The sequence below is a fragment of the Acanthopagrus latus genome, chromosome 22 (genome assembly GCF_904848185.1).
Source record: "Acanthopagrus latus isolate v.2019 chromosome 22, fAcaLat1.1, whole genome shotgun sequence".
In the NCBI taxonomy this organism is placed as follows: domain Eukaryota; kingdom Metazoa; phylum Chordata; class Actinopteri; order Spariformes; family Sparidae; genus Acanthopagrus; species Acanthopagrus latus.
In genome coordinates, this window is record NC_051060.1 from 14,649,926 (window position 1) to 14,670,136 (window position 20,211).

General features: G+C 43.6%; 1 protein-coding gene across 8 annotated transcripts in view; it reads left to right on the top strand.

The window, feature by feature from the left end:
- Positions 1–20,211, top strand: part of syne1a (spectrin repeat containing, nuclear envelope 1a) — a 126,311-nt gene that overhangs the window by 43,137 nt on the left and 62,963 nt on the right. For 7 of the 8 annotated variants that reach the window (XM_037085984.1, XM_037085980.1, XM_037085983.1 and 4 more), the window contains 21 exons: positions 47–702; positions 1,193–1,372; positions 1,526–1,679; positions 2,076–2,234; positions 2,869–3,051; positions 3,167–3,268; positions 3,405–3,608; positions 4,123–4,330; positions 4,995–5,107; positions 5,376–5,581; positions 5,667–5,828; positions 5,924–6,203; positions 6,442–6,614; positions 7,664–7,973; positions 8,109–8,273; positions 10,040–10,399; positions 11,898–12,034; positions 15,162–15,339; positions 17,537–17,719; positions 18,215–18,358; positions 19,578–19,733. In XM_037085984.1, the coding sequence (XP_036941879.1) occupies positions 47–702; positions 1,193–1,372; positions 1,526–1,679; positions 2,076–2,234; positions 2,869–3,051; positions 3,167–3,268; positions 3,405–3,608; positions 4,123–4,330; positions 4,995–5,107; positions 5,376–5,581; positions 5,667–5,828; positions 5,924–6,203; positions 6,442–6,614; positions 7,664–7,973; positions 8,109–8,273; positions 10,040–10,399; positions 11,898–12,034; positions 15,162–15,339; positions 17,537–17,719; positions 18,215–18,358; positions 19,578–19,733 (4,413 nt within the window). The remainder of the gene's footprint in view (positions 1–46; positions 703–1,192; positions 1,373–1,525; positions 1,680–2,075; positions 2,235–2,868; positions 3,052–3,166; positions 3,269–3,404; positions 3,609–4,122; positions 4,331–4,994; positions 5,108–5,375; positions 5,582–5,666; positions 5,829–5,923; positions 6,204–6,441; positions 6,615–7,663; positions 7,974–8,108; positions 8,274–10,039; positions 10,400–11,897; positions 12,035–15,161; positions 15,340–17,536; positions 17,720–18,214; positions 18,359–19,577; positions 19,734–20,211) is intronic. The other variant, XM_037085986.1, reaches the window with a different exon arrangement.

Below are 20,211 nucleotides of genomic sequence, written 5' to 3' on the forward strand. Positions count from 1 at the left end.
TGTTGGAACCTATCCAAATTTAGCTAATTGAATGATCTTGTTGTAGGAGCATGAGGTGCAGCTACAGGAGCATTCATCACTGAGAGACAATCTCCAGCAGAAAGAGTCCGCCCTGCTTCGTTGTTCCACACCGGAGGCCCAACAGCAGCTCCAAGGTTGGAAGGAGGACTGCCTCCAGCCCCTCATTGAATCCCAGCGTCTCCTGCTCCTTCGTAAAGAGTGCCTGACTGAGCTGAAGACTTTTCTTGAGAAGCATGGTGCGGCAACAAAGGCTTTGCGTCGTCTCCACGAGGCAGTGGAAGGCAGAGGAAGCTGGGACCGCTCCAAAGCTGAAGAGCTGCATCGTGGGATAGGGGAAGTGGCTAAAGATGTGGCCAGGCTTGAGGCCGAGGCAGTTGGGTTAGACGGGCAGCTGAGCAAAGCACACCTTTACCTGTGTGGGGCAGAGTGGCAGGGCTCAAAAAATGTGAGCCACCCTCAGGGAAGAACATCTTTAAGGGGACAAACAGTGGCTCTCACAATGGCTTTGGAGGAGGTTCAGAGGGGTGTGGGATGGAGGCAGAGTGAAGCGGATGCTTTAGGGGCATTATGGAGCTCCTTCAGGGAGAGGAGGGAGGAGGTGATGAAGAATTTGAAGAAACTAGAGGATGAAGCGAGGCAAGAGGGCGCCAGAGAGAGCTCTGTACAGGCCTTTCAAAACAGGTATGTATTAGGATATTTAGTTTAAACTGTATGTAACAGACACATATATCTTTTTGTAGGCTAGACGAAATTTTCATTTTTAGATAAGATAAGTTATTATAAGAAATGTTCACTTGTTAAAATCTTATTGTGAGACTCTCACATTTGACTCTTCTTAAATAGAATTGCATCTGCAATTAAAAAGCTGTATTTTACTGGATTTATTGTACATACAAGATGAGATGATTCAACTCTTTGAAAACACATTTCTTGCTGTTGAATATTTTGTTTTGTTGAATATGCTCCATCACTTTCAAATGCATCGCGTTAGCTTTTGATTCCGATATCTACTGCATTTTAAACTCCTCAAGAATATACACTACATGAATGAACAATGCCACACTCTAAATGGGCAAATTCAGTTAAATTAGAACTCCTGAAAAATGAGATGTATTATGTTGGAATCAGGTTAGTAATCCCCATTGTTTTCTTCTGCATCTATTTCTCTCAGGCTGCGTTTCTTCGTCCAGCTGGAGGATGAGCTCCAGTCCCTGCAGCACTCCCAACGGTGGTTAGAGGAGAAGGGAAGCCAGCTGGCCCAAAGAGACAGTGAGCTGGCTGGTGAGGCTCTCAGGGAGGTAGCGCTGGTGAAGACAGCCTGGGAGAGCGTCAGGACTCTGATCACCAACGGGTAAGGAGGAGGGGCAGGCAGCGTAGAGGGACTTTAACTTATTCATCTCATTTAAATACCTTTGCTGTGTTTGTTTTTGGTCCTACTGTGCAGAGTTTAGAGAAGTGGGAAGTTAAAACACAACAGTTAACAACAGACTCTTTCCTCATGCAGTCAGGAGCAGAGCGGAGTTGTGGTGGATCTTCTCCGTCAGTTCCAACACCTGAAGCTGATCCTCACATCTATTGTGGAGAATGCTCAAGCTGTTGCTCACAATCTACCCGACCACAACCACAATGCAGAGGAGGCCAAAAGGACTTTCACAAGGGTCAGTAACTTTAGTTTATCTCAGAAAACTACTAATTGTGGAACTTTCTGCTTTTTTTTTTTTTTCAAAATGAGGCATTTAGTAAGTTGTAGCTATTATTCATACATTAAGTACAAATGTGTCACAGTCGAGCTCTTTTATTAGGAGCTGCTTTTTAAGCTTTTTACAAAGCTTAAAAAGCAGGTGCATTTTCTCAATCCATTCAGGAACAATTGATTAGTACAAAAATCACCAAAGGTTAAGTTTCATAGCTTTAACTAGAAGGTGACAATTTTGATTCATGTCAGTCAGTGAACTGAACTCTCAGAACTGCATTCCCCCTCCAGTTAATACAATATCTCTCCCTCTAGTGGTGGTCTGTTGTCATTCTTTCTGCACTCTTCTCTGTCCCTCCAGCATGACACGGTCCAGTCCGAGCTGAGAGATAAACAGGAAGACATGGACCAGCTCATCAGCACAGTTGAGGACCTGCAGAGAGAGCTGGAGAAAGTCCCAAACTCGGACGCGTGCTCCATCCAGAGAGACATGGAGACGTTAAGAGACCAGTGGCTGGAGGTGAGCGGTACTCAATAACTCTTGCTATGGGTGACAAGTGAATTCAATGGGCTGTTTTTTTATTTAAACAAATCCCTAATACATTAACATCCTAAAGCTTTAAATATAGTGAAATAATACTTTGAGTTCTCTGACACTAATGAATTGTCCTGTGGAATAAATAAAAGAAAACTGTCTATTTTACTCAGGTCTGGAGCTGAAATATGATAATGACTATGAAGAGTATGAGGAGATTTGTGGTGTTGTTTACTGTCAAAAATCAATTATGATGTCCACCCTGCAGCAATACCAGACACTTACGCTGCTCTCCTCTTTTAATGATATTTATTTCCGCCTTTTTTCCCCCCTATTTTCTATTTTCTTCTAGTGGGATTTAGTTGGCTGCTCAGCTGTCACAAATGAGACAGAAATATAAACAAGTCTAGACATGTTATCTGCCTTTCTGTCTCTTTCCCTCTCTTCTCATCCCCACATCTGTCAGACCAATTAAGTCCTGTTTTCCTTCCCTCTCCCGGTAAAAAACACTGTCCCTTGTTACAGAAGAAGAAAACACAAAGAGAGGGAGATCCCACCTCTCCTGTTGATTGAGCTGTGTTAAGTACTCAGATAGACTGCCAGTCTCTTTTCTCTTCAGGTCTCAGAGAGAATACAAACCAACACAGAGAGACTCGGCTACTGTGTGTCTCTATGGGATGACCTCAAGTCCATGGAGCAAGACATTAACCAATGGACCGCCAACTCCATCGCTGACCTCACCGACAGTGTCACCAACCTCAGTGATAAAGAAAAGACAGAAGTTAATCTTGCAACCTTTCAGGTCAGAGTGCTGTGGACGGTCTGCATGAGATACTGTATGAATGATGATGGTGTTGTAACATTCTGCTCATAGTGGTGTGTGATTTAACTGAAATGTGCTGCACTTTGATCTCCAGGCTGAGGTGGAGAAGAGGGAGCAGAGGCTGGATGCCCTGCAGGAGAGAGTGACGGAGCTGAAAGAGAGAGCCAAGCTGCAGGAAACCCCATTACAAATGCAGGTGGGGATGGCAAGGAAGAGAAATATGGGAGGATTTTTTGTAAAATAATAATACATTCACATTAACCACACTGTTCACATGTTGCTTGTATGGGACTGTGGATACATACTTTTACCAAATAACCGTATTTTACCAGGTATTGGAGTCGGACCTGAGGAAGAAAATGGCCCATGCACAGGAGGTGTACAACCAGGCCAAACACACTCTGACCTACTTCAGTTTCCAGAAGCAGCGTCTGGAGGACCTCATATCCCAGATGACCGAGCGGCTGAAGACAGTTGAGGGTTCATTATCTGACCTCACTGAAGCCACTTCTCCTGAAGACATCGGTACAGTTAAGGTGTGACACTTTCACTTCCTTCAGTGCACGACAAGAACACAGTTATTCAAAAAACACATATATAATACAGTATTTATAAAAATACTACTTAGACAAAAGGAAACGGCGCAGTAATTCTCTACTTCTCTACAAATTCTGTTGCAGTGTCTTTTGGTTCATATTGTTGTGATGCATTAATTATACAAATGACTGCCCACAGCAACATAACTAGGCGAGGCTTGTTTATTTATATAGCATATTTGAAACACAGACGCAATTTTAAGTTCTTTACTGAAAAGAATAAATGCATTGGAAGACTGGAATTTAAAAACACAATAACAAAGGAATAATCATTTAAAACATAATATAAAAGAAATGCAATAAAAATAATTATTGTGGTTATCAGAGCAGGACACTACTTTAACCAGGGACCTAAATTAAATTCTGAGCAATAACCTTGGGTATATCTCTGCTCTTAGTAGCTCTGCTTATGAATATGCATGTTTTTGTATGTCGTCCTACCTTTTATTTATAGGATCTGCAGAGCGTTGTGCAGCAACAGAGGGCAGACATGGACTCAGCTAGAGACTCCCTGAGTGCCCTGTGCAGGTCTCATCCCTCGCAGGAGCTGTCATGCCTCTCCTCTGACCTCACCTCCATTGCCAAGCGAACAGAGGCTGTTGCTCAACGCTGTGCCAAGACCAGGGGCAGCCTGCAGGATGGTTTACAGCTCCACTTCAACGGTAAGAGATATAAATGTGTGCTTAAGTTTGGATTTTGTAGCTAGTCTCTGTTCAATCAAGTCTTTCCTTGTGGGCTATATTTTTATTTACTTCCATCAAATACACAAGTGGTTTATGTAAAAGTAACAGCCCTCAGGTAGCCACTATTACTTCCTCCCTTATAAGGACAAACAAACATTTTAATAGCACTTAAAATCTCATAATCACCCAATCAAACAATGCACAACTACATGATGCGATGTAATTTGTTCATGTTAGTGGTGCACCACATTTAGTGTTGATTATCCTACATTTTTCCCCAGAGCACACTCAATCCGCCCACTACAAACCACACTCCATTGACACACACTGTCTGGTACACCGGTGCGCTCTCATTGCTCAGACACACACCTGTGCCTCGGAGAGTAATGTGGCTCTCGTCACATCTGCTCTCGAGGGAGTCATTTTGGGCTTGTTGGCAAGGCAACGTGGCGCTGCACAGCATGGACACGCCCACACTTCCCATCTGCATCAACACATCGCCTCCTCTTGCTCTCCCTCCTTCTGGTTCATCTACTTCTTCAATCGTCTTTCTTTTTATTTCACCACACATTAGTTTCCTGAAATGACCAGCTCAGATTTAATTTGCTTTTAGTTTACCTGCTCTTTCTGTTCCTCGAAGCAGAGCTTGTCCAAGACTTCCACTCCTGGCTTGCAGATCTGAAGTTGGAGCTGAAAGAATGTTTTAATCAATCAGGAGATGTTGCCATCCTTGCTGCCAAGTTGCAAAGACTAAAGGTACTGTTATATATCATGCTTTTATACTGATAGTTTCATGCTGCAGGGTGTTAGAGCATTGTTGTAAACTAAAGGAAGCATATTCAGGTCTTTCAGTTTTCACTAACTTCACTTGTTGATTCCGGCATGCAACCAAACTTTGACCACCACAACACCAAATGTTATTTAATACCATCCAAGTCTACATCTGAGGCTTTTGGCTCTATGATTTCTTGAAATTATCAAGGACATTTTTATTAGCAACATTTTCATACTTCTACATCCACAGGTGTCGGTTGAACAGGCATCACAGGGTGAGGAGCGTCTCTCTCGAGTTTGTGAGGAAGCTGAGAGGCTCAAGCTCCACCTGCCCAAAGCAGGAGCAGCACAGGTCCAAGAGCATCTCTCCTCCTGTCAGAGAGAGTGGAGGAGCTACCTGGACATCTGCTCACAGAGCCAGCGAGACTTGGAAGAGAGTATCGACCTTGTTAGAAAGTAAGTCATCCCTCTATTTGTGTCATATATTTATGCAAAGGAATTTGATAATGATAATGTGCCTCTCTAATCATCTCTTCCTCAGTTTTAATGGCTGTGTGGAGGGTATAAAAGACTGGCTGAAGCAGATGGATGTCAGCCTCAAGAGCGAACCCATTGTTGGGGCAGAGAGCCAGCAAGGAGTCTCAGATGCCGCAGAAGAGCTGGAGAGGATGGAAAATCTCCATAAGGAACTGCATGCAAGAAGGTCTGTGTACGTGGGTGTGTGAAATTATACTACGGAGCTGTTAAATATTCAGTATCGTATATATATTCAATATACATATCATTGCTTCTTATAAGGGAGTCCATCGAGCGTCTGTGCCAAGAGGCCCAGTCTCTGTCTGAGGCAGGCCGGGGGTCAGGAGGAGAGGTCAGAGTGACAGGCCAGCTCCAGATGGAGCACCAGGCCCTGCTGAAGACAGCCAGGGAGAAGCTGCGATGCTGCCAAGAGAGCCAGGCCTTTGGAGAAACCCTCCAAGGGGTGTGGGCCTGGCTGGAAGAGATCCAGGAGAGACTGGGTACAGTGGACAGCACCATGGGGACCAAAGAGCAGTTAGAGCAGAGGCTGGAGACTGTACAGGTGAGAGGGCTGAAGATATCTGTAAATTTGTTTACATACATGTACGATGAAACGCATAAAGGGATTGTTGTTGGAATCTTTAAGACTACATTTACTCAAATTGTTCTTAATCAAGATTTATTTTACAGTTTTGGTTCTTGTAATGAACACAAGGGGGGGCTGTTTGCTTGAGAAAGTTTTTCATTCAACGTTTTGACGTCTATCTCCAGTTCACTCTGACCCCACTCTGTTTGCACAGGACATCCTGCTTTTGAAGGGGGAGGGCGAGGTCAAGCTGAATATGGCGATGGGTAAGGGTGAGTTGGCCCTGCGGAGCTATGGAGCCGCTGGACAGGAAGTGGTCCGCTCTCAGCTACAGGAAGTGGAGGACGCTTGGGCCACGTTGCTTGTGACTGCCATGAGCTGCCACAGGTAGACTGCTCACCTAGTTCCATCTCCTGGAAATTAATGTGATGAATTGGTCTCCTTCTGTGCAATTAAAGCTATTCATACATTGTGATTCTAAAGAAGTCACTCTCCCTTGAACTTGATATTCTGACATCATTTCATTGTACTGCTGTGAGATGTGAACTGTGATTTTTTTCCTTTTGTTTGCCATTAAAACGTTTACCTCTGGACATTTGAGAGGCCATTTACCTCTGTGCCAAAAACTCCCCTCTCTAGGGAAGAGGTTATTTTCATTGTGATAGATTGATGTCTCAATGCCATTAATTACCATTAGGTTAAATACATAATGAGAAGTATTTGTCTCATTCTATAACTCTGATTGATGTATCTGATTTAGTGTCTTCTTTTGTGTGTGTGTGTGCATGCATTACAGAGTGCACATGCATCAGTCTGTGTGAATGTTTGTGTGTTTAATTGAGCAATTACGGCCCCTCCTAGAAAAAATGATCTCATTAGGGACTCAATGGCGGATGGCAAACAGTGGGTCACACATGGGGTGTGTTTGGGTTTTTAAGGGGAAAGGGCTAACAGGAGGCGAGGGGTAGATGGTGAAATAGAGGTGTGTGTGTGTGTGTGTGTGAGTGTGCAGATATTGGCGTTCGCTGTAAATGCAGGAGTAACAGATGGCAAGGAAAATTGTGGGTGTGTATCTGTGTCCGTGTGTTTGAACCACCCAATAAAAGGGGTCCGAGGCACTCAGCCAGTATTACAGACCATTTATATTTCTTGGCCCACGACATTGGTATGAAATATATGTTCTCTTGAGGATTAAATTTATAGATTTTATGTGCCAAAATGATCTGAGTTTAACTTTTTTGTCAATACAAGTTGGATTAATTGAATAGTACTATCCCTTACTTCTACCCACACTTACCACATTTTTCTGCATCTGCATATACAGTACTTGTTTTGTTTTTGTTTTTTAAGTAATAAATCAGTGTGTCTGTCAGACCACAGTTCAACAACCCATGACAATTATCATCTAACACAGAGATCTCTTGTCTTCCTTCCAGTCGTTTAGAGTGGACCGTGTCACAGTGGGGAGGATACCTGGAGAGTGCTGCCCAGCTGCGGTGCTGGATGGAGGCCGTAGAACGGGAGGTGTGTGCTCCTCTCACCCCTCAGCCTGGGCCCAGAGAAAAGGCTTCCCAGCTTGAGAGACTTCGAGCCCTTCTGGCTGACCTGGAAGACCACCAGGTGGCGCTGTCCAGCCTGGAAGAAAAAGCCAGAGAACTGTTCAAGAAGACTGGTGATGCCAGCTTTAACCATGGCGCCCGCACCCAGCTGCAGGCACAGTTTGATGACCTCACTACCCTGGTGGAGGTATACGGTTTCTTCATCTTAATTTGATGAGAAAAACTTTAAGTCTCCCAAATTTAAAGAACTATTTCAGTAATATTACAACTGAATCCGTGCACTGTTATTTTAGATTGATTGTTTTTCATTATGTGTCTTTAGGAGCGGGTACGTCTAGCTCAGGCCGTGGTGTTGGAACACCAAGAATACCTGGAGGCTGTGAGAGAGCTCACTGATTGGCTGATGACTGCTGGAGAGGAGCTGCAGCATTGGTCTGATACATCAGGAGACTCTGCCTCCATCAAAAAGAAACTGTCAGAAGTGAGGGTAAGGCAGGGTGTCAACATACAAAAAAATGCCTGTGTTGATGCCGACTGACACTTCTTTTGTTCCCTTTGTATACACTGCTGTCGCTTTTGTAACAATTTGACAATTGGACAATTCCCGGGAAAAAATCCTGATCAGCTCCCGATCCATACATTGACAGATAATAGTGTGCCACATCTGACAGGTGACAAGCCTATTGTGCTGAGAAGGGGGCAAAGGTGTGCCATTGTTTTATTTCTTTGATGTTCTTGTCAAAGCAAACCGTTACATTACTGATACATTTATTTGATCTGGAAATGTATTGAAAAGCATATGTGTTTATTCCATTTGGACAATTTGAGAAAACAGCATTAACACATTGTCCATATTAGCAGCTGTTTTAGAGATTGTAATCATTTCATGCAATCTTAATCAGCAGATTTCAGATTTCTTTTTTAAATAATTTTTCTGTGAGCACTGACGTTCTGCGGTGTCATTCATCAGTCACTCCACCATGAGAAAAGATATGCAACCAATGGAATGTATATATGTGTTTAATGTATAGTCCTTGTCCCTGATTCTGACTCTCACAGACACAGACAAGCAGCCACTGCAGACAGATTTTAATAACCATGTCTAATAACAATGATTAAGACCAATGACTGAAAATAATGACAAAGAACAGACAAAAGACAAAGAACCATGCTATATAAAACATTTAAATCAGTGTTCACAGATTTAACTTTGTTTAAGCCATTCTGTAGTTTTGCCACATTATTGAAAGCTTTGAGGTACAGAATGTAATTTTATATATTGATGTATTACAAGTATAACAGCAACCAGTGTTTCACTAAATTAAGATCCCCTGCCAGTGTAAGTGATAGCCATGCCTCAAGGATGTGTTGTATTATCTGTTGCTAAGGTAACTGATTGCTGAATTATCTGAACCTATCTAATCTTAATGGACTCCTGCTATGAAGGAGGGCAAACTATGTAGGGAATTGGAATTGGTTCTCAGTGTGTTCCCATATCACAGCCAAATATCTCTATTTCTCTCCTGGCACATTTTGCTGCCAGTAAGATGGCCTATGACCGTGTAAAAAAAAGGTAAAATAGAGCAGCAGTGGAATTAATGTCTGAGCTTTTCCCTTTTCAATAATTCTGCAATTAGAGCGGTGGGAGAAAATACGTGAGGAGATATTGATTTGCATTTAAATTTCACACATGGGCCCTAATTATCACATTATAAATGTGTGTTTGTAGAGCCGTGGTGTGAACCATTTCACTAGAAGAAGAAACATAATTTGTTGTGCACACAAGCTAGTTTTCATTTCCCGTTCCCGGTCTCAAGGCTGTTCATATTCTTTCATACACGCACACTAAAATGATCAGATGTGGGGTTTTTTTGTATTTAATCCCTCTATCAGCTCACTGCTATCACATTACACTCAAGTATTTGCCTTTCACAGCCTCTGCTGCTTTCCAAGTGCTACCTTTCCACACAGAATGGAGAGAGATTGAGGTGGAGATGGAGGATTAAATTAGTAATAGGGAGAGAATCCTGTGATAGCAAGTGAAAATGCAGTACATCATAACTAATAGTGCAAACACAGAATCAAAGTGATCAAATAGAACATGATAGAGCGGGAGAAATATATATATATATATATAAAAAATCTATGTAGGCAGCTTTAAATAGAATCGCCTGCACATCCAGAGGCTGCAGTTTCCGTAGCCACAGTTTCCGTAGCAACTTTGTCTCCTGTCCACCCTCTCCATTCCCTCAGGAGCGTGTCGAGTGTCGGCTGCTGGAGGGCAGAGAGCGCCTCAGCCGGGTGCGTCGCAGCGCTGCATCCACAGCGGAGCACACGGCGGCGGGTGGCTGCGAGGCCATGGATCGACAGCTGGGGGCGCTGTCCCAGGCTCTAGAGCAGTGGGAGGGGGCTGCTCTCAGGGCCAGAGATGGTCTGGAGGGGGCCCTCGCCGCTGCTGCAGCCTCAGAGGAGGAATACGACCATCTGACCGCCCGGCTGGAAGATGAGGTGAAAGAGCTGGATGGACGGCTGAGGGGGTGGAGCCAGGAGTTGATTAAAGCTGAAGGGCGGAGCAACGGCGAGGAAGCAGTGGACGGATGGCAGCTGGCTAAGGTATAGTAGCAGGAGATTAAAATAAATGACAGCATAATGTCTAAATTATTCACTGTTCATCTGCTCATAATAGTTTATTTTAAAAAATGGTAAATGATAAAACTATTCTATTCAGATGGGATTTGGGTTGATGAACTGTGATGTGTAAACAGCTGACAGTAGCGACTGTGCACAACCGTACATGTTAATTTTAGAGAAGGTGATTAGCATTGTTTAATGGAAAGTACCCACAGGCACACACACACACATACACACCATGTGCAGACATAAGTCCTCTGCATTCAGCTCCCTCTGTCAGTAATTATCCATCCTATTTGTAAATCCTAAAAACAAATTAGTTTGTAAATCAGCTTTACTGGGATGACGAAGGACTGACAGCTACAATCCAATCAGTTTCCCTTGTTTTCTCCTCATTCTGTCTTGGGTCCCCTCTACCCCTCCTCCTTTTGTTTTTCTTTGCCATTATTTTCCACTATCTCTCCCTCCCAAGCATTCCCCATCTCCATCCCTTCCCCTTTCCCCTTTCTGTTTGAACTGGTGTGTACAGTGATGTCTTTCATGGCTACAGGGGTTATTTCTTAGATGCTCCTGCCGCTCACCTTCCCCGCTGCTCTGTTTCTGACCTCCACAGGATGTTTACAGTGTGACAATTTCTCTGTATTGTCAAAGCCATAGCGCTGCACCCTCACACTCCTCCCCAGGCTTCTTCAGCCATGCCTGTCTCCAGTTTTCCTCAATTTGGGTCTGTCAAGGAACAGAGGAGGAGTCTTCTCCGTCCTCCGTTTTTCTCTCTCCTCCTCCAGCTTGTTTCCTGTATCGAGCCTTGTTTTCGTTACGCGCTCGTTTGCGAGCATTTGAACCAATCCTGCATCTGTGAGGGCTGACAGCTGAATTCCACTGGGAGAGAGCGTGAGAGAGTGAGAGCGAGGGGAAAAAAAAATGTGTGAGAGGGACTGAGCGCAAAAAATAGGAGGAGGGAGGGAGAAAGAGGAGAGCGGAGGGAAGAGAAAGTAGTAGAACGAGAGGAGGAGGGAAGGAGAAGGGGAGAGCAACGAGTCCACGGGAACAGGGAGGGAGGGAGGGTTGTTTATTGGCAATACGTCAGAAAGAGAGCGAGCGGGTAAGAGTCAGTCAGAGAGAGAGCTTGTACATATTTCATGGGACAGGATTTCATGACTGTGTGAGTCCAGAATGTGAGGCACGTTGAGGAGAGCGGGAGAACGGTATCCACAGCTCCTTCCTGACACACTCCACGAAGAACAGAAATGCTATTGTACAGGCGGCACTGTGAGTATGTGTTGGAGCGTGCGTGTGTGTGTCTGTGTGCCTGTGTGTGAAAAGAGCGAAAAGGAACAAGCCAGGGTGTGAATAGGAATGCGAGTGCACTTATTGAAGGGTGTCATGCAGATCCGTTGGGCGCTTGTCTCTCCTTGACACACACATACACACACACACACTCTCTCTCTGAGCCAGCTGGTGTCTGTTTTCTGTTGTTTAGGATATACTGGAGGGCTTGCAGAGCGCCGAGCCGATGGCTGAGAAGTTGAAAGGCCAACTGAACGACCTGGTGCGATACTCCAGAGACCTGGGCTCACAGTCGGACCGGGTCACAGCGCTTATCAAACAGCACAACAGGTGAGAGGAGTCTTTCTGCTTTACTAAACAGTGTGTATTTGAACAGGATGCCTGCAGGTCCTGAAAAAGACTTAATGTCGTAAATTCAATCTTATCCCTTAAAAGTTATAGTCATGCATAGTCTCAAAGTCGAATTTACCTAATTTTAGGTTTTAATAGCCACAGACATTTTTATCTAATTTAATCTGTCCATCTTTTTATCATCTCTTCTGCATGTCCACATTTCTGATGTTACACACCACTGAACCTAGTACTGGCTTTTAACTTGTACTTGCACGTGGCCGTGGGCAAAATGTAGATTAACCAAATGCGCTCTAATAACAGTTTTCTTAACTAAAACCTATCTTTGCATGGGACCACATATACATATCTTTATACTTACCTTTGATGTCTTAGTAAGAAGAAGAAGATTTGTTCACATTTGGTTAAAAATTGTATTGGTGTCGTCTTAAAAAATAATAAGTTCAGTACCTTTAGACACCCTGTTGAAATATACTGAAGATATATTGAGAGATTTAGATAGAGATATATTTAATGACGGAAGATATATTTAATGACGAAAGCTGGTTGATAACTTTATATAATTTATGGACTTTCAGCAGGTTAAGATCAGGATGTAATTATCTTATCATGTTCAGTGTTAAATTGAATAATTCATATCAAGCTGAAATTAAACTAACAAAATAGGTTCAGAAAGTATTTTACACATGTAAGAATATTGTTATCATTCAGTGCATAACAGTGGAACATGGCTGCTTTGCATAACTGCCTAATTTCCTTGAATGTTGCATATATTTGCCGCATCTTAATAACAAACTCGTAAATAAATCTTTACTAATATTGTGATGGAAATTTCAGCGATATTGCCGAGCCCTGTGGGGAAGGTGTCCTGCACATAATATTACAGAAAACAGGCTGTGGATAATGCCCTCATTCATTCCATAACAGAGCAAATTAATCCAAGAACTACAATGGAAGGAGGGCAGAGATCTCCCGCAAAAACATACCTCCCATTTCTGAGTGGGCAGGATTAGTGCTCAGTTTTTTCGAGCTTATTTGTGTTGAGGAGTGTGTGCTTGTGTGTGTGTGTGTGTGTGTGTGTGTGTGTGTGTGTGGCCATCTCACACGCAGTCGAAGGTGAAGGATGACAGAGAGCACCTCAGCCACCAGTTGCTACGCGACATTCAACCACCTTCCCTTCACCTCCACTGTGCACTGTGTTTGTTTGGGTTTGTTTCCTCCTCCGGTTTAATTTTATGCAAGGCTGAGTGTGATTTGAGGGAAATCAAATACATTTGGATGGCTGTTTTTTCAAGGGTGATATATTGCATGCCTTCGTCTATTTACTGGGCTCTAATTGCCTGTTTTACAAGTTAGCCTGTGTTCATTTAGTGCTTGTTTGTGAACGTACCATGCAATGCCCTTTCTAATAAACAGCAGTGCGTACAAAAGTACATACACAAGCAACAATTGACTTCTACAGTAGCACAAATTATCCACCGGATTTACGTTAATGTAATATTAACGTAGTTATTTGGAAATATTGCGGTGAGTGTAAAAGCACTGTGACTAACATTTATTGGCAGACAACCTGAGTGAGGTCAACTTGTTGGAGATGCTTTGGCAGATAATTGGCTTTGGCTGCTAATTGGCAATAACAGCAGCCTTCCTCATTCACTTGGCTTTTTAGTCTGTAATAGACTTGGCCTGTTGGCTCTTTGCACCTGTCCTACATTAAGCACTGCGGAAAGATGAGCAAGAAGAGAGACGGACTGGAGAGAGAAGGTAGCAAGGTTTTGTCTGTCACAGCAGAAAAAAGTGCTTCTCCCACATTCATGCTTTCCCCTCTGTGTTAGCCCTTCATGCCCTTATCGCATCATTAAAACTCAAGGGTGTTTGTGTGCATACATGTGTGTGTGCACTTGTGTGTGTGTGTGTGTGTGTATGTGTGTGTGCGTTGTCGAAGGCTTGCCTTGTTTTTTCATGCCTCCCTTTGGACAGTAACTCTTGCTTAAACAGCTGCGCACCTTGTTTCCCTGCTGTCATCCTTTCCGCCAGTTCTTCCACTGACCCTCCCTTTAACCTTCACCCACTGCCCCAATTTGTATGAAACCAAATGACTCTCTCATTTATTTGCTGTTTCGTTTTGTTTAAGAGTGTAAAGAAAGTAACTTACCTACACATAACACAGGCTAATACCCCTAGAAATTGCAAGAATAGTATACAGTGAATGCAAATGCAGGGAGAGATGTGCTGTATATTTGTAATAACATCAATTCAGATATCAGGAATTGGTGTCTGATAGCAGACCTTCAATTAATGTTGCCAATATTACCACATTCTGTAATTTCCATGCCCAGATTTTTTTAGGAAGTGAGACATTTTAAAACATTGGCACTGGACACAAAAGATGTTCAACAAGGAACACACAATTATCCAATATCTGCTTTCTTGTCTCCCTTGATAGTGCTGCTTTACAAAATGTTGACTTATAGTATTGTGGCACATGGTCTCACTTCTTTTCTGTCTTCATTCAGTCCATCTGTTCGAAATGTTAGTGTCAGTTAAAGATAGTGAATCTAGCTGTAAATTCTGACCAAATATGAATGACCGATAATTTCCTGTAAAAAAATATAAGTCACCAAAATGTCTACGAGCCCCTCATTGACTGAATTGATGCCATATTCTTTCTATCTCACCCTTCTTCTAACAGCATCAGTCTGTCATCCCTCGTTCCCTCCATTTGTCACCCCTGTGAACTCTTGCCCCACTCATATGTTGCCTCTCAACCCCCTCCCTCGCAGTAGCCCTTACCACCATCCCCCACTCTCCCACTTTGCCCCAACGCTCATTCCTTCCACTTCACCCACTTTGCCATTTCTCCACCTGCCTTGTTTCTCACTCCTGCTCATCTCCCCGGCTTCTCTTCCTCCTCCTTCCCCGCCTCCTCCATAGTGTGAGGACAGTTTGTACAGTATCTGAGCATTTGCACATGTCTTTGTTTTGACGAGCACATGAGGAGTAGACGGCAAACACTTCCTCTGGTTGTAACCCCTCTCTTTGTTCATTTCTCATGGTAGATTTCACATGTTAGATCAGTTCTCAACGTCTCTCTCTCTTCCTGTAGCCTCAGCCTTCGTGCATCCAGGGAGTGTCAAAATAAGGAGCGCTTGTTGGAGCAGAGGTTCCGTGCAGCCCTGAGAGACTTCCAGCAGTGGTTGGTCAACGCCAAAATCAGCACCGCCAAATGCTTTGATGTGCCACAGAGCGTTGCTGAGGCCTCCACTGGTCTGCAGAGGATCCAAGTAAGAGATATCTTTACCTCGGCTCTTATTTACAGTGGACATCTGTTACATTCTTACTATGTACTTGTGGCATAAAACCGTGGTCGTGTGCAGTCCTTACTATGCTGTTTTTTCACCGCAGACTGCTGATATCTTTCGGAAATCACACTTTCTTTTCCCAGTCTGTTCAGCTGTTACCGCTCCAGTTTTGATTCTGTTTATTGCTGCTTGAAATATAAAGTCCATCACCTCCTGCGCACCAGAGAGTTTTCCCTGGACGGACATACCAGACACAGAACAGCAAATATCCAGATTGAATCACATTTTGTTGTATTATTCAGGGGTGGAAAGTAGCAGAATTGATATTTATTTGAATTTCTCTGAATATTACTTTAATCTAGGGACTACATTTTTAATAACCTGCATTGGTTGCAGAATAGAAAATAATACTCACTCATACACTGACATCTGAGCACTGCCACTCAGAATGGCTGTGTCATCTCACTCTACTGGCCATTAAATAGCTGCAGATAAGAAGAGGGGCTTTAAGAGCAGGGAGTGCAATTTATTCAATTACATAAACCAGAGTTATTCAGCCTGTTGAGGGAATGAAATAAGCAGTCTTCTTGCCATAAAAGTCTTTTTGTGTTCCTCCACATTTGGCCTGCTGCTTTAAATCCTCACAAGATTGGGTACACTCTAAATCCACAGTTTGTAATTACAAACTAGTGCTGGATTCTAATAGCTCGGCCGTGGATTCGATACAGGCTAAACAAATCTTGCCACCACAGAGACATTAGCTTCGAATGAAACAATGTTATGGTTGAAGAATCAATCCACCTTTAATGCGTGATTGCTCAAAGGGATGTCTGTGTTGACATGCCCACTGTTGAGTGTCCTCTGGTGGGCCTAAGCTGAACGTGGGCAAAGAGCCAAGAGAGATGAGAGAAAGCTCCACAGCGGGGTCTCTGTGCCATTCTCTTCAAAATATCTCTGTGTGTTTCTCTTTCTGAGAAGTGTCTTTCTCTGAGAAGCTGGCAGGTGTAACAGTCTGGCAGCCTCTTTAGAGCACCCCGGGGCCCTGGCTAGGAGTCGGGTGCTTGTCGTTTAACGTAGATGTCCCCACATCCCTGCACCAGACAGTTAATTACCTCTCAGACACCTGACCATGACCACCACTGCTTTGCCACCGAGGAATTAATGTCATTGCTTTGAGCTGAGCTTAAATAGTGAGACTGACATTTCTCTAAAATGACATTACGAAGCAGTTCAAAACTGGCTATTTAGAGATATTCTGTGCAGGACTTTTTTGCGTGTCCTCCATCAGAAGTTTCTAGTGTAGCCTTGAGGATGAGAGGGTTTGTCATAAAAGTATATGGCTGTGAAGGAGAGAGGAATACAGAGTCGGTCATGTTTTATTTATTATTGACTTGGTGAGGAATGTGGAACAATGTTTCCACATGGCTGACCTCCAGGAGGGCTAGTGTGGGAGGGGCTGGGGGCATCCATTGTGTCACGCTTAATTGGTGGTATATAGTTACATTGGCAGGAGGAGAATGGTGGTAAGTGTCGAAAAGACGTCGAATGAACAGAGGTGAGAGAGAGAAAATGAAGAGACACGCGGCACAAGGCGCAGAGAGACGCAGACTTTCTACGCTTGAGTGTGGCTGTACTGTACCCAGTGTGTGTGTATGTGTGTGATGAAGCTGAGGCTGTAGTGTGTGTAAGTGATGTGCTGACTGCACAGATGGTGGAGTGGTCCCTGCTGCGCTACTGTCATCGGCTCAGTCTGAGGGAGGGGTGTGTGCGTGTGTGTGTGTGTGTGTACATTTTCTGTGGGTGGTAACAGAGGAGCTATGTAAAAACCAACACATTTCAAGCTCGCTGACTTTCCTTATCTGTGACCGCCTCCCTGGGTCAGACGCCTCCTTCTGCCCCCGCATATGGAATTGGTAATGGCGTGGTCTAATTGCTGCTTCTGACAATGTAAAGTGAGATTCTGGGACTCTGAAAAAACCGAGAGAGTCGCCATATTGATTTCACTTTCACAGCCATTGCATCAGAATTGAAAGACTAAAAAGAAGTTGGAGATTGTCACTCAGTCCATTTCTTTCTTTTTTTTTCTCCCTCCTTTCGCTTTTCAACCCTGCTCTCTTTTGTGTGTGTGTTTGTGTTAAACAGTCACAGTTCCTTTGTCTTTGTCTGTGTATCCCCTAAGGAGTTCTTGAGTGACAGGGAGCATGGCCAGGCCAGACTGAGTACAGTAGGAGCCAGCGGGGAGCTGCTGATGGCAGTGGTGTCCAAAGACAGAGTGGAGGGAATCAAGGCCAAGGTGGCCAACGCCAGAGAAGACTGGAAGAGCCTGATGAATAACCTGCAGATGAGGGAGGATGCACTCAAGGTCGGTCAACATTAACTTTTGTTTGAAAACTGCTTTTGTTGGCTAAGGTCTCAAGTGAAAAAGAAATCCCAGCCTCAGAGGGACTCTATAGTTAAGTTTGTGGTTTGGATGTTTAACTGAATGTAAACTGAGATGAGTGTACAGCGTGTGCATGTTTGTATCTGTTTACCTGACAACAGATGATTTATGTCAAAAGGACTGATTTTAGTATGAAGTACCTCTGAGTAAGATTGTCCGAAGTTTTGATACTTAGGTATAAGAGATAAAAACAAACAAAAAAACCATCAGATTTTTAACCCAAGGCTGCAAATATATAAACGTCATTACAATTGTGTTGGTATATTGACAGTGTCTTTTTCTGTATCAGTACTGTGTGCAGGTTTCCATTAAAAAAAAGAAAAGAAAATGGTATTATTCCATTATTCCAATAAATGTAATAGTATCAGTTTGTGCAGTATCAGTTTAAAAGAGGACTTAAGTTTGTCACATTTGCAGAACCTGCAGTCCCAGATGACAGAGTTTGAGGCCAGTGCTGAGCCTCTGCAGGACTGGCTGAACAGCACAGAGGTCAGAGTTCAGGAGAGCAGTGCTCGGCTGCATGACCTTCCAGCCAAGAAACAGGAGCTCAGCAAACTGCAGGTATTGTGGAGCCCAAAGTCATGAACCTTACACAGTTACACCTGTCTGTGCCTCTAGAACCCACTATTTCTGATTCCTCTGAGCACTCCTTTTACACCGATCAGTGTGGTTATTCATGGGTCCATCTCCTAGTTTTAATAGCCACTCTTTAATTATACATTTTGGCTTGTAATCCATACTATAGGCACCCTTTTATGGTAAATTGCATTACACCATTACAATGTCATTACACTAAAATTGGAATATTAAGTAGATTTTCCAGGGATACTAAATAGTTGTACAGTAGCCCTACATCAGATACGCATCCCTGAAGTACAATCTCAAATCAGCTGGGAAAAGAGAAGGACCTAATTACATTTGTCGAGCACCACTGGATCAAAATAGAGCAGCGTCTTGACACAATAGTCTGAGGAAAAGTCCAGAAATCTAATTAATTCTCCTTCTGTCACAACTGAAACGCTGCGTGGCTAAAAGGCCCTTTTCAAGATGCGATAACAGCCTCCGCCACGTCTGGCAGAGACAAAAAAGGGAAGAGAGGCACGGAGCGTTAAAAAGATAAAACTGACAAAAGAGAAGAAAATATATCAAGCCCATCTCAAAGCTCTGCCCTTATCGTTGTTGCTATTTTTGTATTTACTCTGTCGCCCGCTGAAGCACTTCTCCTCGTTGCCTTTTGTCTGGCTCTGCAAGCAATTACATTTCTTCCCCCAGCACCTCAAGTATAATACAATACATGCAGGCTTCACTGTCTGAACCTCTGTTGGCAAAATCCTTCTTACCTTTTCACATGTATACCCCCTGCCTTTGCAGTATCTTATCAGGCTTGTCTCCTCTTCCTGTTCTGTGTTAGGTGTCTAACTGAATAGGCGTACATCTATTTAAAAATTAACATCAAGAGAAATACTGCTGATGCTGTTTTTTATGATGTGCCTTTCCCCCCGTCCTTTTATGTGTATTTTGATGTCTTCCTGTCTATTCTTGTGACATGTTGACCCGTCTTTGTGTCCCCCCCCCCGTGGTCCTCTCCCGCCTCCCTTTCCTTTCATTTCATTTTGCCCTTGACTCAAAATTTCATGGTGCTTACACGAAACCTCTCTAATGTGCTCCATTTCTTCTGTCACTTGTAACCCTGCCCTTCCAACTGTGCTTACCCACATCCTATCACTCCTTCATCTTTATTTCTCCATCTCCTCCTCCTCCTGCTTCATGCTTGGCCCAGTGTGTACTGGAGGAGATGGCCAGTCGGGAGGCAGAGCTGGGCAGGCTCAGGGAAAGAGCTCATCGTCTCTGGGAGGGACAAGCAGCCGGCAAGGGCTTCGTCCACCGTGTGTCCCAGCTGTCAGCACAGTACCTAGCCCTCAGCAATTTAACCAAGGTAACACTGCTCCCACCCTGTAACCTTACCACCCTCTTTCTTGTCCCCTCACTGTATCTGTGCTCGAGAAATGCTACAGCATGCTGAGCTGTGCCTTGCTATGGATTAAACTATGAAGCCTACACTCCAGCCTTGTTGTTAACTGTTGTTCTGTCTTATTTGCTGTGTCATGCATTATTCCCCAGTTGTGTTTCAGTCATGGTTTCTGTATTCAGCTTGTCTTGGTTAAAAACATTGCTCCCCAAGAGAGTCTCTGTTTCTATCTTTAGTAATTTACCTGAGCACAATAATCTTCTAACAGTAATCTTTCACCTCCAAAAGGTCATTGCAGTTGCAGCCTCATCAACATGAAAAAGGCCAAGGCTGCTGAGCTCACCTTTCATCCAGTGCTGAGGCATGTCAGCATTTGAGGGTCTGACCTTTTTGAAGCTCTCATTATATTAGTCGCACTCTTAAGATTAATTCTGATACAGCTGCA